This window comes from Myotis myotis, unplaced genomic scaffold, assembly GCF_014108235.1.
Source record: "Myotis myotis isolate mMyoMyo1 unplaced genomic scaffold, mMyoMyo1.p scaffold_m19_p_3, whole genome shotgun sequence".
In the NCBI taxonomy this organism is placed as follows: Eukaryota; Metazoa; Chordata; class Mammalia; order Chiroptera; family Vespertilionidae; genus Myotis; species Myotis myotis.
In genome coordinates this window covers 172,189,944-172,206,651 of record NW_023416335.1, presented here as the reverse complement: position 1 = coordinate 172,206,651, position 16,708 = coordinate 172,189,944, and the positions used below count along the sequence as shown (strand labels likewise).

Genomic DNA, 16,708 nt, shown 5'->3' with positions numbered 1-16,708 from the left:
TGGACACCATATGCCCGTGCCCCGGCCGGAAAGCAGAGTGATACAGCGGGAGGCTGCTTTCAGCTCTACTCGGATTCCACTCTGGACAGGACTCTGTCCCTGTCCTGGGCCATCTTCAAGCATTAGCCTGGACTCCCTGCCCACATCTTGCTACCATTCTCTGTTATGTTTCTGCATGAAACAAAGCCACACTGGAGATTCCAACGGGGACAGCGGGGAGACGTTCGGGCTGGGAAGGTGGGTGGGCTACATAGCACTGAGGGGCTGAAGCGGTGCTGCTTGGGACAGGACAGCTCCTTTCACCTGTCCCAGGTGCATGTCCAAGGACTTGGGAGAACAAGAACACATCACAGAAACATAACAGCAAAAATGTAACAATATAGTCTTTCAATCATATCTAAAAATAGAGTAGGAAATAAAATGCTCTTACCATAATATGTAAGATACTCTGCTGTGTGTAAAAATGTCAGTGAAACCAGAACATTGAAAATCCAATTTATTCCAGATGAACATGCATTTCCTGTACTTCTTGCCCAAAGAGGATATATTTCAGAATTCACAGTCCAAGGCATTGGTCCCATTCCTGAGAAATACAAATTTTTAAATTTCTGTAAAGCAATATGTAAGGATCTTTTTTTTAAAAAAAGTAGCTTGTCTCTTCTAAGAGGAGACAATTTAATAAACACAACAATAACAATGAAGGCTTGCTTACCAGGTGCGAAGAAAACGAGATATAAAATAAGGCCCAGAAGTGCAGTCCAAGAATATGGAGTAGGGCAGAAGTTATATGCCCAAAATACTTCTTCTGTTTTGAATTTGGTTTCATTTTCACACCTGAAAAATAATGCAACATAAATATTTAACTTAGTGTTTTAGGACATAGTTGTAGAAATTTAATGTCATCACCTACGACATATTTGGAAGTTCCTTAACATAATTAAAGAAAAAGGTCCAATGTTTTTCTTGAAAAAAATTAAGATTTAAATATTAAATGCAAGCTCACATATAAGTGAATATAATTTAAGAGCAACACATAGAAATACTCTGTGCATACAACTCATAGCAAAAGAACCCTGAACAATCCAATTAAAAAAATGGACAGAGGATCTGAATATGCACATTACAAAGAAGACATACAGATGGCCAGTAGGTACATGAAAAGGTATCGATCTGTGTTTAAATCCTCTATACTTTTTAAGTCCAAGTAAAGAAAAATAGCTAAGAATTTGAGCTCTGGGACTGACATCTTACGTTCAAATCTAGGTTGAGACCCCAGACTTGAAGCTAGGATGTGTGTGATATAGGCACTTAGCTTTACAAAGCCTGTGTCCTCATCTGTGAACTAAGGATTCTCTTGTTACCTAAAAGAGGTATTTTGAGGTTTACATGAGATAAGGTATACAAAGAACTTCATGTGGGATAGGAAGAAATCATTTTATTTCTCAGACATATTTTTTAAAAAAATATATTGATTTCAGAGGGGAAGGGAGTGTGAGAATCATTGATCAGCTGCCTCCTGCACACTCCACACTGGGGATTGAACCCACAACCCGGGCATATGCCCTGACCAGGAATCGAACCCCGACCTCCTGGTTCATAGGTCAACGCTTAACCACTGCACCACGCCGGCTGGGCCAGAGACATAATTGTTCAAACAAAGTCTTCCTATTTGCATTAATACCACCTCAGTTCACACTCCTGAGTATGTCATCAACTACATTTGTCTGTCACCAGAGCAGCCTCTCTAAGATCTGTGTTTTCTGATGTTCATGGTCTTGGACAGTCCTCTCCCCTTGAGTGTGGGAGTGACCTGCGACACTTCTGACAGATGTGGAAAGGTGACAGGACACAGGTGATTAGATAGGCGGGTTATAGTTTAGCTGAAGTGTCTCACTTCCTTGCTGGCACTGAAAGGCAGGCCAGCATGTGTGGATCCCAGTGTGGGTGCTCATGGAGAAACAGTCTGCAGGAGCTGAGATGGCCGTGGGCGGGCAGCTAGCAAGAAACTGAAGTCCTTGTATAGAAGTTACTGAATTCTGCCAACAAAAGCTCATCTTTCCTACTTGAGTCTCAGATGAAACTACTAAGGATGCTCCTGGTACCTACCTCAGAAATAAAACCCAGTGAACACGTTGATTACAGACTTAGACCCTACGGTGAGAACCTAGTTAAGCAGTGCCTGGACTCCTGGCGCAGAAACAGTGACAGAATACATGTGCTGTTTAAAGCTGCTAAGTTTGTGGTAATACTGTTATGCTGCAATAAAAAAATACAGTCTCCTAATTCTTCTTCCTGCTTCTAGCATTCCTTTCTTCAAACTATGCCTCACTAAGTTGTGCCCTCTAGAGCTCTTGCCACAAAGCTGCTCAACACCCCCCACCCCCCTTTATCCCAACTGCCTGTGAAATGGGGCTGGCAAAACCTGGCTGCAGCCTGTGCAGATCCCCTTCTCCAGCTACACTAGACTATGTATTTTCTCAACCTGCTTTCCAGCCCCAGCGGCTACTCACCGCATATCCTCTATGAAAGGAAAACTCACCTGATCACCACCGTCAAAATTGGCCCTCAAGACTAATACAGATGCCGCCTACTCACCTGTCATGGTCTAAGTCATCAGCTGTCTGCGTACCACTGAGTGTGTGCCTCCCTCTCAGTGCCTTCCATTTTCCTCATTCATACGGTCACCACCCAGTGCTCTGCATTATCCTATCCTGGGCTCTGATCCCAGGCAGCACAGCACCAGGGTTAAGGCCACAGGGTCTGGAATCAGGCTGCATGGTTTTGTGTCTTGGTTTGGCCACTGATCAGCAGCAAGAGTTCCTAATAGACTTGTCTCAAAGATTAAATACAGTGTTAACTGCTCTGCACAAAGACAGCAATTTATTTAAGTTTTGCCAAAAGAATAGTCATTTTGTATCCCCGCTTTCTTAAATCTCAACCTCTAGTCCCGTGGTTGGCAAACTGCGGCTCGCGAGCCACATGCGACTCTTTGGCCCCTTGAGTGTGGCTCTTCCTAAGCCTTAGGAGTACCCTAATTAAGTTAATAACAATGTACCTTCCTATATAGTTTAAGTTTAAAAAATTTGGCTCTCAAAAGAAATTTCAATCGTTATACTGTTGATACTTGGCTCTGTTGACTAATGAGTTTGCCGACCACTGCTCTGGTCCATCTGAGTACTCTCTATAGGTGTAAATGGCCACTGAATGATGACTAAAGCCTTCATATTTGCATTTAGCTTTGAGTAGAAAACAGCATCAGAAATTTCCTGATTAATTACCCTCCACCTTCATTTCCAAACAAAGAGTCTTCTGAGTTATGAAGATATTAAAATGAGAAAAGAAGAAGGGTGTGGGGAAGGAAAAGGGAGGGAAGGGAAACAAGGGGAGAGGCCAGGTGGGGAAAAAGCAAAAAAAAAAAAAAACCCAGAAGGGTAGGCTTCTAGGGAGGGAATGCTTACAAACAAGCAAATCACTACAATTCACTGAACAATTCTACTTACTGTTTTCATTCATTATTATGGAAGTTCCTTGCCTGACCTCTTGTGGGAATGATGGGAAGAAGCACATTTTCAGGTAATCTCTGTGCTTGCTCTGATGTGGCTTTTCACTATCTGGATATATATATATATATATATATATATATGTTTATATGCGTAAAAGGCCTAGGAACTCCTCATCCTCATGCTGATGTTAAAAGAACTGCAGGTGCTGACTGGAGAGGGGTACACACTCTGTGGTGCGCAGACAGTTGATGACTAAGCCTGTGACATCACCCCTGACCTTCAAAATAGAAACACTAGAAATCTCAACTGAAAAAAAATGTATATTCCAAATGTTACTGCAAAATACCCACATGTTTGCCCAGCTTAGCGACTGCTGGTAGAAGAACAGAGTGCTCTGGAGAAAGAACACAAACACTTTGACATCAGTGTGTGGGTTGGGATTAGAAGATGTCATGCTCTCTGATGGGGCCACTTTCTCACCACATCCTGGAGCAAAAACAAAAAACAACTACAATCACAGGAGCTGCTCAAAGGGCCCTTCCATGGACAGAGCTGCAGGTCGCAAGCAGGCGACATCTGTCTCGTTTTGGCACAGGGAGAGCACTAATCTTTACCAGCAGAATGGCTAGACTAACACCTGACAGGCAGACCAAATAAATGATCAGCCCCTGTTCCAATAATAGAACCCACAGTGCTTCCTTTAACACCACATCTAGGAAGCAACAGTTATCTTGGAATATGGAACCACTCTCCCTTGCCTACTCAACACCCACCCGCAAACTAGTTCACATGTAGAGCTATTTGTGCCTATTACTTTGTGGTACCTCTTCATCAGATATCCAAAGAGTCTTAAGCCAAGGAAATAACCAAAGGAACAAAATAGTGCAACTGCTCTTGCCACAGTGAACCACTGGTAATTTACTCCTTGCCTCCTACACAGCACATGCTTCTTGTGTTGTGCCTTTATTCACTATGATGAAACTATTTAACTGCTTCAGGTTCATATATGAGGGATGGGAGGAAATACCACCTGTAGCTAATAACACAAAACTTCAAATTCTGTCTAATTTTGCTCACTGCAAAACCTACAGAACTTTGCCCCCTTCCCAAAAGAGTTTATAAGAGATCTAGGCTTTTGGAGAGGGAAGGGAAGGCTTACTGCTTCTGGTGCAACTCATCTCCTCTTTCTCTAGTGGGTCCACTGCTCAGGCTTTACCTGCCAATCATTACTGAGAAGTATCAGTGAGGCACGATTTCATCTCCAATCCCTGATGCCTGCAGGACTGCGATTTCTTTGAGCAAGATCATGAAGGTACCACCTCAAAACAAAATGAGTGCCCCAGGGTTTATGATCTGATTACTAGTCTGCGAGTGGTGGTGGAGAGGTACCTAGAAAAGGATAAGTATCTCCCCAGAAGAGGAAACCTTCGCTCTTTCAGAGGAGAAATAAAGATATACAGGCCCATCCATCAGAGCACTAAGATGATGAGAAATTTCAATTTGTGGGCATCCCATCAAAGCACCAGCAAAAGTTACCATACAAACGTGACTCGTTACTACTCACACGCTTTAATTTCTGTTCACTGGCATAATTCCTATATAATAACCTGACATGAAACAAACTTACGTCAAGGGTGGCAACATTTAAACTAACATGTCTGCAGTTGAGTCATTCTGGAAAAGAAGGGCAGTGTGCAGGCCACGTGATGATCTTGGCCTGAGATGTTTTTCTATGGTCTTGCCTTTCCCTCCCGTTTTAATGTTCTATCGTGTCCTGCAGGACGGTCACAAAAAGGCAAGTGCAAAAAATAATTATTTTGTTAACTACTATTGTTTTCTAGTAAAAATAAAACCTTTATATTATTGAGATAATGAAATCATTGGCATGGTTAACTTTTGAAAGCATTAGAAATTTGGAGCCTTAAAAGGCATTTTATAAAATGAATATACTGAAGTTTTTATAAGATATATATATTTCATTGTACCTAAATTATTTATTACTATGTTGGCTAGCTTCAAACAAAAAAGTACCAAAGTAAATGAAATCAATACAATTTGGAATGGGACCAAAGTTATTTCTTTGGAACAAGATTAGGATTGGCCTCATGTGACTGCTGTGGCAAGATCTCAGGATGGTGTTATACCATCCTTCTCAGTTCCAATCAGAGACCCAGCGTTTTTCCACACTGAAGGGTTCGCGCTCCTTCCTGACTTCTACTCTCTTGCATTACCTGGGACCTTTCTCCAGTGAGAACACAGCCTTTCTGTCTCCCTCTTCACTCCCTGAACTTCATAGGTCAATATTAACTCATTTTACATAATATCAGTGATCAACAAATGCTTATTCAATAAGAATACTTTCATCAGTTCCCATTAAGCTAATCTTTGGACATCTGACAACAGTTTTCCCATTCTATTGTAAGTATTAGAGAAGACAGATATTTGTTATCAATTTTTTTAGTCTAAGAAATGAATCTCTACTTAATTAAAAAGTCACTGCCTATGGCTGTACAGGAAAGATGCTCCCTCTCCAAGCACTGTGAAAGCCATCTGCGCATCTCAAGGTTTAAGAGTTTCAAACCTCACGAGGGCTCTGACTTGATTTTCTTTCCACTGCTACAGCCCTCCCTCGCTGGTTTTACTTGCAGGTGCCGGGGAATGAATGTAGCTGACCTACCGCTGCCTTCCATCTACCGCTCTCTCCGGCCCCTTCTCCAGCTGCCTTCCATCAAGTCTGAGTTTCGGGGCTTCTTTATGGAAGCTGTGCTCGCAACAGCAATGTCCTTGGGTAGCTGTAAATCTTCACTTGATGAAACTGACTAATATTTGTATGAAGTTTCATCATATACCAAGCACCTTATACATTAACTCATTTACCGTAATTCCCATAATAATCCAAAGAATTAGCATTGTTACTCCCAGTTGGCACAAGACACGTCTTTCAGAAATACAGTGACTTTCCCAAGACCGCACAGCAGAGGAAGCATCTGAAACCCAGTCTTCTCTGTTTCTTTTTCCTTCAATGTAATCCTCAGACTAGTTCATGCATTTATGAAAACCTTTCTTCGAGCTGCCTTGCTTTTTGTGGAAATGGAAAATGAGATAAAAATTCTGTTTGAAGTCTCCCCTAAGTCAGAATTCTGCCTTAATGTCAGTGCTAATGTATGTCACTAAAATCTATATCCAAATGAGTGGAATAAATTGCTTTCACAGAGCAGTAGGAATTAAAATGAGCAGCACTTGGTAGACCTGGGCCTCTGTGTCTTGTACATTCTCTTTGGACTCAGTACCCATTTTGCCCCAAAGCACAACACGATAATTAGAACAGAAACGATGCTTATCTGAGCTGGAAGTTAAAACATCTCACACCAATCTCAATAGCTAGGTAACTGAGATGAGGGCAGTGATGGCAACACTACACGTGTATTACAAGGGGAGCAGTGATGCTAATGCAGGAAGATGGCAGTATCAAGCAGTCTTATACCTATTCCGAAACTCAGAGCCATGACTGTATCTGATACAGCCATGTCATTAAGGAATTAAAAGTATTTCCCCATGCCCTAACCAGTTTGGCTCAGTGGATAGAGCATCGGCCTGCGGACTCAAGGGCCCCAGGTTCGATTCCAGTCAAGGGCATGTACCTTGGTTGCGGGCACATCCCCAGTGGGGAGTGTGTAAGAGGCAGCTGATTGATGGTTCCCTCTCATCAATGTTTCCAACTTTCTATCCCTCTCCCTTCCTCTCTGTAAAAAATCAATAAAGTATATTTTAAAAAAATAAAAGTATTTCCCCAGAAGTTGCATAGAGGATGAAAATACATACAGAATATCTCAGCAATTACTTAAAAAATAAATTGTGCCGTTAGTTATTGACACAATTTAGTCAACAATGAAGAGATGGAAAGACATTATCATAAAACTATTAACTGTAAGGCCATTATCTCAAATTTCTGAAAAGTGAAAACATAATAGCTTTATAAGCATTTTAACTGCAATTGCCTTTTTCTCACTTCCTGGTTTCTACTGAAACTTCTGAAACACCATACTGATTATCGGAACAAAATCATAAGACAGAGATGTGTCTCAATCCTTCAAGAATGTGTGTGTGTTCCTTCCCGGGGTTCTAAGGGGAACTACTTCTTTGTCTTTCCAGCTTCTAGAAGCCACGCACACTCCCTGAGTCATGGCCCCTATCCCTAAACCATAAGTAATGCTGGTTCTGTCTAAATCAAAGGTGGTTTTCCTACCATCTGGGTGAATATATACCTTCACAGGTCCATTAAAATCTAGTCTATTTATAGATGTCGAATCGCTATGTTGTACACTGGGACAGTCTGCCTCCTTCTCCAGCCTCACCTGGCACCCCTGCCCTTTACTCACTACCATCACCCCAAGCCTTGGGGGCCAGCATAACAGCCAGCACACAGTTGGGGCTCAATAAATATATGTTAAATGAATAACTCATTTTCACCATTTGACAATGTCCAATAAAACACTGAACCTTTTACCTAAGAAGATAATTAGTAATGTAATATTTACTTTATTCTTCATATGAATCATTATATACTTTGATAGTCTACAGCAGATATTTAATATAGTTACATATATTTTAATTCCAAGTAATTACTCCTTTGATTAATTATTTCAACAAATAAATGTTTATTGTGTTCGAGGTTGGAGAATAAACACTAGAATAGATGAATATAAATATTCATTCATTCCATCATTCAATAATCATTTGCTATAAGCTATGAGCCAATTAAAATGACTAGATACACAGAAAAAAATGGCAGGTGAGAGGGGAGTTTTTATATTTCACACACACACACACACACACACACACACACACACACACACCAGAGAGATATTAGTGGAAATCTGTGGCACTTCTCTCAGAAAGAGAGCAAAGGGTCTGGTAGCAATGGACAAAGTGGATGGGTGGGCTGGTACAGGACCCTGACATATCCTGAACAAGAGGCCTAGCACATGAGCCTATTTGTGGAGTTGTCTAAGTGTTTGGCTCTAATGCAGGGGTGGGCAAACTTTTTGACTTGAGGGCCACAATGGGTTCTTAAACTGGACCGGAGGGCTGGAACAAAAGCATGGATGGAGTGTTTGTGTGAACTAATATAAATTCAAAGTAAACATCATTACATAAAAGGGTACAGTCTTTTTTTTTTTTTTTTTTTTTAGTTTTATTCATTTCAAACGGGCCGGATCCGGCCCGCGGGCCATAGTTTGCCCATGGCTGCTCTAATGCCTGCTAACGAGGAATGTTCTGAGAAAGTGTGTAAGCAATGGGCAATCTTGGATTATGGTCATCTCATGAACATGTGAACTGGGATTTAGTGTCTGTGCTCTCTCTTGGACCCTCGATGAATTTGTACTCTGTAGGGTTAAGGCCACTATGGTCATGGAACTAGCTTAGAAGTAAAGCAAGAAGATTAAAAAAAAAAAAAAAACCACCTCAGGGGAAAAGCACATACTCCAACGAAAGGGAGACCGGGTATGGTTTTATTATAAAGTAAGGGAACTCTCCAATTGAGAAAAGCCTGTGTTTACTTTGGGTAGAAATGTTCCCAGAGGGTCCCTAGGGCTGATATGTCTCAATGTTCTGCTCCTTAAGGGAGAGAAAGCATCTGAAATGCACGTTCTGAGCAGACACTGGCACAGACAGAACACGGTTCAGCGTGGGTCCTCTGGGGTGGTTAGATCAGTCTGGCTAATCACAAGAGAGAAAATCCAGTTTCACAAAATGTTAGGAGTTGAGAAAACTTCAGAGAATATTAAATCTGGGCTCAACCTTGGTGAGTGACTCATCCTTTGCACTATCTCTTACCCTATGAGGAGTGTGGGAGATAGCTCCAGGAGTTAAATATGTTATCTAAATCCTCTCTCCTGTAACAGTTACAAAAACTCTTTTCCCTGGAAGAAAGTGCTGATCAAATTGGATTTCAGGAAATGGCCTACTTTGAGCTCTTTTTTGGTCCCATCAACTTTAGAACATTTTTATATGAGTCAAATCCTAGCCACAATTAAATTTTCTGTAACTGTTTTTTCTTTAACAAAAATTAGAGTTGTGGCCCTGCAATGCACAATTTAATCAACCTAGATGCTAAGGTAAACCCCCGACGATCTATCAGGAGTAACTCAATCTGGTTAAAAGCTGTAGCGGAAATGGAGTTGGCTATATGGTCAGATTTGAACAGAGGTTAACAACGCAGGAGCACACTTAAGTTTGAATTCTGGCTCAACTACTTACTAGCTCCCACCCATGACGTTAAGCAAGTTATCTAACCTACCCGAGACTGGCTGTCTTCATTTAAAAATGCTTAGCATGTAATGAAATTATTATGAAAACAACAGTATTATCATTGTTGTTATTAAAATGCCTGTATTTGCAGGCCAAAAGACAAAAAGTTTTTTTTTTCTGGTATAAAGTTATACATGTTACAATATCCCTGGTGGATATGATGTGTTTCCTAAAAGAGAAGGAAATAACAGCATCTGTATTCCTAGGACATTATGCTTTTCTTTCCCTCCAGCTTATTTTATTTATCCCAGTCTCAATCTCTTTATCTTTCTTATAACATTTTGATATACTTCCTTAGCTTCCTTTTTACTCCTTCTTAGAACAAGTTTACTTATCATGCAATCATGAATAAACGTATTCTTAGTTCTATTCATTAATGTAAGCACTGTCTTTTGGAAATATTTTATGATAAATTTTAGGATGAAAATGAGTAAGTGGAAAGGGTAAAGCGAAGATGGCCTGTGCATATGGGTCATGATGCAAGGTGAATGGAAACACTCGGGAGGCTTAGCATGTCCTGTCTAAAAGTAAAACGGGGCAACTTCTGGCCAAGATGGAAGAGTAGGTAAATGCTGTTGTGCTTGCCTGCTCCTACTACCACATCAAAATTACAACTAAGTTACAGAACTGCCTCCCTTGAGAATCACCTGAAGACTAGCTGAACAGAATTCCTATAACTAAGGATATAAAGAAGAAGTCATATTGAGACTGTCAGGAGACACGGAGATCTGAAACAGGCTGGCTGCACACCCATGTGTGGTGGTTAAAAATCAGGAGGGCGTGAGAGTTCTCAGCTCCACACTGGGTTTCCCAGCCTAAAACACCAGTGCTGGAAAGGGGAGTCCTGGAAGAACCTGGCTGTGAACACAGCATGGGTCCTGTCTGGGTGAGATGGAGAGCTGTTAGGCTCAGGACACTTAAAGGGCCCAAGTACAGACTAACTCGCTCACAGACACTTGCCAGAAGCTCCAGCGAAGGAACAGCAGCTTGAAAAGCACCAGAACATATGGGAAAGAACTGAGTTGTCTGGCTTTAGGGGAAAGTGGAGGGGCAACTCTGTCCAGGACAGAAGTGCTGACAGACACTCGTGTTCCTTTGTTGAGTCCTCCCCCCACTCAGCCTGGAGGTGCAGGTGGGCTCCAAATGTGAGTCACCATCAAACTAACACTGCTCACCCCACCCTGGTGATTCCCTCAGACCCTGTCCCACCAGACTACTTCACAGGCCTAAGTCTCTTTTGGCAGCTGTTCCTCACAAGCAGCCAATATCAACTTGCACTGTGGACTTCCCTAAAGTCTCTCAAAGGTGCATAAACCCCAGACAAGCAGTGGTTCACTTTGAAATATCCTTTACTTCTTGCTAAGCAACTCGAAGCCAGGCACTAGTGGCAGCTGGCCTTGTTATACAATACTAGAGGCCCGGTGTACAAAATTCGAGCACAGGGGGAGGGGGTTCCCCTCAGCCCAGCCTGCACCCTCTCCAATCCGGGACCCCTTGGGGGATGTCTGACTGCCGGTTTACCAGCAGTCATACATCCCGCTCACAATCCTGGGCTGCTGGCTCCTAATCGCTTACCTGCCTGCCTGTCTGGTCGACTCTAAATGCCCCCCCTGCCAGCCTGATCGCCCCTCACTGCCTCTGTGTGCTGGCCTGATTGCCCCTAACTGCCCCCCGCTGCCAGCCTGGTCACCCCAAACTGCACCCCCCTGCTGGCCTGGTCACCCCCAACTGCCCCTCTCTGCCAGCCTGGTTGCCCCACGCAGCCTGCTTGTTCAGTCATTTGGTCATCCCTCACTAACCCCCCTGCTGGCCTGGTTGTAGGCAGCCATCTTGTGAGGGCGTGAGGGTTAATTTGCACATTACCTCTTTATTATATAGGATAGCCTCTCCTAGGCATCTCCAAGACCAGCACAGGCAACTTCCAACCAGAGATCCCTTTAAAGCCCCTACCAGGTGATTCCAGGCTAAGCACAGCCAGCTGCTGATGTTGGCCAGCACCAGAGCCCTTCTTAAGAGGCCTGCTTCCGACCACACCAGGGCACTACCCAATTAGCTCCACAAATGGACACTCAAAGGTTAGACTCCGCAGGTACCAGAGCCCTGACTCCGTGGGGTCACCCCCACACAACAGCCCATCTGCTGTAGTCATGGCCAGTTCTCACAGTCAGCCTGAGGGTCAATCCCTCCAACTGATGTGCCAACAAGCAATCAAGGCTCAACTACAACAGGAGGGCACACAAACCCACACAAGGGACACTCCTGGAGAACCTGGCTCAGGTGACCAGGATGACTGTGTCACTGGGCCCCACAGAACACCTACTTCATAATACATAACGCTGCCCTGCCAAGACTGGGAGATATGACAGATCTACCTAATACATAGGACCAAACACAGGGAGACAACTAAAATGAGGGGACAAAGGAACATGTCCCAAATGAAAGAACAGGACAAAATTCCAGAAAAAGAACTAAGTGAAATGGAGGCGAGCAATCTATCAGATACAGAGATCAAAACACTGGTTATAAAGATGCTCAATGAACTTAGGGAAAGAATAGATGAATTCAGTGAGAAATTACACAAAGAGAAAGGAAACATAAAAAAGAAATGAAGAATAAAAATAACTGAAATAATGAATACTTTTGATGAAATCGATAGCACATTAGATGAAGCAGAGGATTGAATCAGTGATTTGGAAGACAAGGTGTACTGAAAAACATCAGATAGAAACAACCAAAAGGTTTTGTTGTGTTTTGTTTTTTTTTAAATAATTATTTATTGTTGAAAGTATTACATATGGCCCTAGTCGGTTTGGCTCAGTGGATAGAGCGTCAGCCTGTGGACCAAAGGGTTCTGGGTTCGATTCTGGTCAAGGACATGTACCTCAATTGCAAACTCCTCCCTCGCCCAGGCCCTAGTCAGGGCTTGTGCAGGAGGCAACCAATCTATGTGTTTCTCTCACATTGATGTTTCTCTCTGTCTTTCCCTCTCTCTTCCACTCTTCCTAAAAATCAATGGAGAAATATCCTCAGGTGAGGATTAACAAAAAAAAGAAAGAAAAAAAAAGAAAGTATTACATATGTAATTTTTAAAAATGAGTATAGGTTAAGGGGCCTCTGAGAGAACATCAAGTGTACCAACATTTGTATCATAGGGGTACTAGTAGGAGAAGAGAGCGAGCAAAGGTTTGAAGACCTATTGGAAGAAATAATGCCTGAAAACTTCCTTCACATCCTGTAGGAAATAAATGTACATGCCCAGAAAGAGTCCCGAACAAGATGAATCCAAAGAGGCCCACACTAAGACACATCATAATTAAAATGCCAAAGGTTAAAGACAAAGAATTTTAAAGGACTCAAGAGAAAAGCAGTTAGTTATGTACAAGAGGGAGCTCTCCTACGACTGTCTTCTGATTTCTCAAAAGAAACTTTGCAGGCCAGAAGGGATTGGCACAAAATATTCAAAGTGATGAAAAGCAAGGACCTACAAAAGCAAGGTTACTCTACCTAGGAAGACTATCATTTAGTATCAAAGGAGAGATAAAGAGCTTCCAGACAAGGAAAAGCTAAAGGAATTCATTATCACCAAACCAATACTACAAGAATGTTAAAGGGACTTTTTTAAGGCGGCGGCGGCCCTGGCTGGATAGCTTAGTTGGTGAGAGTATCAACCCAATATGCCAAGGCTGTAGGTTCAATTACCAGTCAGGGCACATGCCTGGGTTGTGGGCACTATCCCCAGTAGGGGGCATGCAGAAGGCAGCTGATCAATGATTCTCTCTCATCATTGATGTTTCCGTCTCTCTCTCCCTTTCCCTTCCTCTCTGAAATCAATAAAAATATACTTTTTAAAAAGAACTATTCATTTTATTATTTGTATTTATTCTGATGCTAACAATACAACCCTATCTCTTCGCGTAATTTAAAGTAAGCATGCAAGCATCCCTAAGTCCTTTCCTTGGGAAACAATGGTAAAAATTGTATTATATTTGCAATGTAATTAACTTGAAGTACATTAAAAAATGTTAACATTTTCAGCATACACTGAAATTATTTTGAAATTCTGACTTGTATTTCCTGAGCTATAATTATAATGTTATTTTCCCATTTCAGCTCAATATTTTCTCATTAATATTGTGGTTCTGTAACAGAAAATGGTTTTCTTTTTCCATAAACAACAGCAATATGTGAAAAGCATGTGAGTGGTGATTTGACACAAAATGATAAGCTAATCCAATAACCCATCTCTTCTAAAGTAGCTACATCAGTTTCACACACATGATGGGGACAACTGCATCCTTAATATTTGTTGTCTCATATCAGTAGCTTTTATTTTGTGAGAATAATAAACACAAATCAGATAATCTAATCACAGTCCAAGATACAAATGCATTGATGGATACAAGTTTTATACCAGTTATGATAAACATAGCCATACACAGACACCTAATAAAAACCAGTCACACCCTGGCTAGTGTGGCTCAGTTGATTGGGCATCATCTTATGCACCAGGAGGTTGCTGGTTCAATTCCTGGTCAAGGGCACATGCCCAGGTTGCGGGCTGGATCCCCAGTAGGAGGCTAGGTGTCGTGCAGGAGGCAGCCGATCAATGTTGTGCTCTCATATCGATGTTTCTCTCTCTCCCCCCCCCCACTTCCTTTCTCTCTAAAAATCAATAAAGTATTCTTAAAAAAAAATAACAGTCATGACTCAACCCATACATTCCATCCATATGAATATAAAAGCCATTGTTTTGATTAAAATCTACTTCAAACGTGAGTTTTATTTGGGGCTGTGGGAGTCCGCCTGCAAGCTGGGGGAGCTCCCTGTGGGTCAGCCTGCATAAGTAGAGGGGTGGAGTGTGACTTCTGAAGCTCGTTCATGAAGATACTATGACTTCTGCCAGACTCTGTCTCAGAGCACTCGCTCCGGGGAGCCAGCTGCCACGTCCGGAAGAACAGCCAAAGGACAGCTCCAGGTGAAGGGAACCGAGGGCCTGACAACAGGGAGCACTAGCCACCAGGCCCATGAGTGAACACCCTGTACAGCCACCTGTGGGCGACACTGAGCAGCACCTCTCAGCTCAGCTGTTCCTCAATTCCTCGTCCACAGAAATGGTTTGGCACCAAAAAATTTTCAGTTTGAAGCTGCTGAGCTTTGGGGTTGTTACACTGCAACAGGTTAATACAGGGGCTCTGATTATTAAACGAAGATCAATTAACCTGAATAAGAGACTGAAAGCCAAAGGAGCCACCTGATAGTAAATTAAAAGCTATATTCCCAAGTAACTTCATTCATCAGCATTTACAGCATACCTCTCTGTACACGAAGAGCCCCTTAACTTTTTCTAATTGTAAAGCCAGTGCTTCTTTCCCGGTTGGGCTCCCCCAGCCTCCTGTGTTCACCCTCCTCACAAGGCACATACACAGGCCTCCCAGGGACACCCCAGCCAGTGCTCAGGCAGAAGAGAGACCCATGAACACATTTCAGGCATTTCCCATGACAGCTCTGTATGAACATAAAAATCTCTCACAATCTAGTACTAAGTGAAGCTCAAAATACCGTATAAATGGTTCCCAAAATAAATCAGGTTATTGAAACAAAGCCACTGCCTGTCTTCAAACGGCATGCAATCCCATCATCCCCACTCCCCCAGGAAAGTACAACCTCCCGGGGAATCACTGCTGTTCTTTAATTTTGAACATGAGCAGCCCCAAGGTATACTTTTACAGGAACCTACCCAGAGTCATCTCCGAAATTACAGTAAAAAAAGAGTTTAATTTTCACTGCTTCTGGCAGAGTAAACCAAATAAAGGAAACAAGTATGACAGTGCAAGAAACAAAACAAAACACGGAGCTAGCTACCAGCCGGTCAAAGGGCTGGGAAAACCAAGGCTACAAATTGGTCTGTACAACAACAGCAACTCAAAAGATGGAGAATGCATGTCAGGGAAGTGCAGCAACAGAATGCTTTTATTTTTAAAAAAATATTGACTTCAGAGAGGAAGGGGGAGAGAGAGATAGAAACATCAGTGATGAGAGAGAACCATTGATCGGCTTCCTCATGCACACCCCCTCCTGGGGGTTGAGTCTACAACCCAGGCATGTGCCTTGACTGGTAATCAAATTGTGATCTCATGGTTCATAGGTCGATACTCAACCACTGAGCCATGCCATGCCTACCAGGCAACAGAATGCTTTTAAAGTAAGGCCTATTGTATAAGAATGTGCTTAGAGGCAAAGAGGGATGACACCTTCCCATTACTGAAGTCTGACAATTGAGGAGGGTTGGTTGAATTATGAGTTTGCATGACTCAGAAAAACAACAACCCACAAACTTGTAGAGAGCCCCAGATGATATGACTGAGTGATTAGAGTGTTGGCCTGTGAACCAAAGGGGCATGTACCTGGGTTGTAGGTTCAATCCCTGGCCTTGGTCGAGTGCATGCAGGAAGCAACCTATTGATGTCTTCTCACATCAATGTCTCTCTTCCTCTCTCCCCTGCCTCCCCCTCCCCTGCTACCTCCCTCCCTTCCAATCTCTAAAAAATCAATGGAAAAAATATCCTTGGGTGAGGAGTAACAAAAACAACAACAACAAAATAACAAACAAATACTTGGTAGAACTTTCAGCTCATTGATCCAGAGAGAATCAAATTTATAACAGCATAAATTACAACCTGTCAGAATGCTTGAGTAAGAATTTGCTCTTGATCTGCAATTCTTGGAGCAGCTGCTACGTACAAAATGCATAATGAAGATTGATGCCCAGCAGTTCCATGAAAAACAGATCCTTGCTGAGAAAATATATACAGTATGTCTCCCGATATTTACTTGGACCTATTTCAATCTTCTTAGTACATGAAAAAAATCAAGGCAACTCTAAAACTGCCATT

General features: G+C 42.4%; 1 protein-coding gene across 1 annotated transcript in view; it reads right to left on the bottom strand.

Annotated features, from left to right (window-relative positions):
- Window positions 1-16,708, bottom strand: part of SLC2A13 (solute carrier family 2 member 13) — a 284,709-nt gene that overhangs the window by 11,500 nt on the left and 256,501 nt on the right. Inside the window, exons 8-9 of the mRNA XM_036299793.1 lie at window positions 713-834; window positions 431-583 (exon numbers count right to left, since the gene is read on the bottom strand). Of these exons, the coding sequence (XP_036155686.1) occupies window positions 431-583; window positions 713-834 (275 nt within the window). The remainder of the gene's footprint in view (window positions 1-430; window positions 584-712; window positions 835-16,708) is intronic.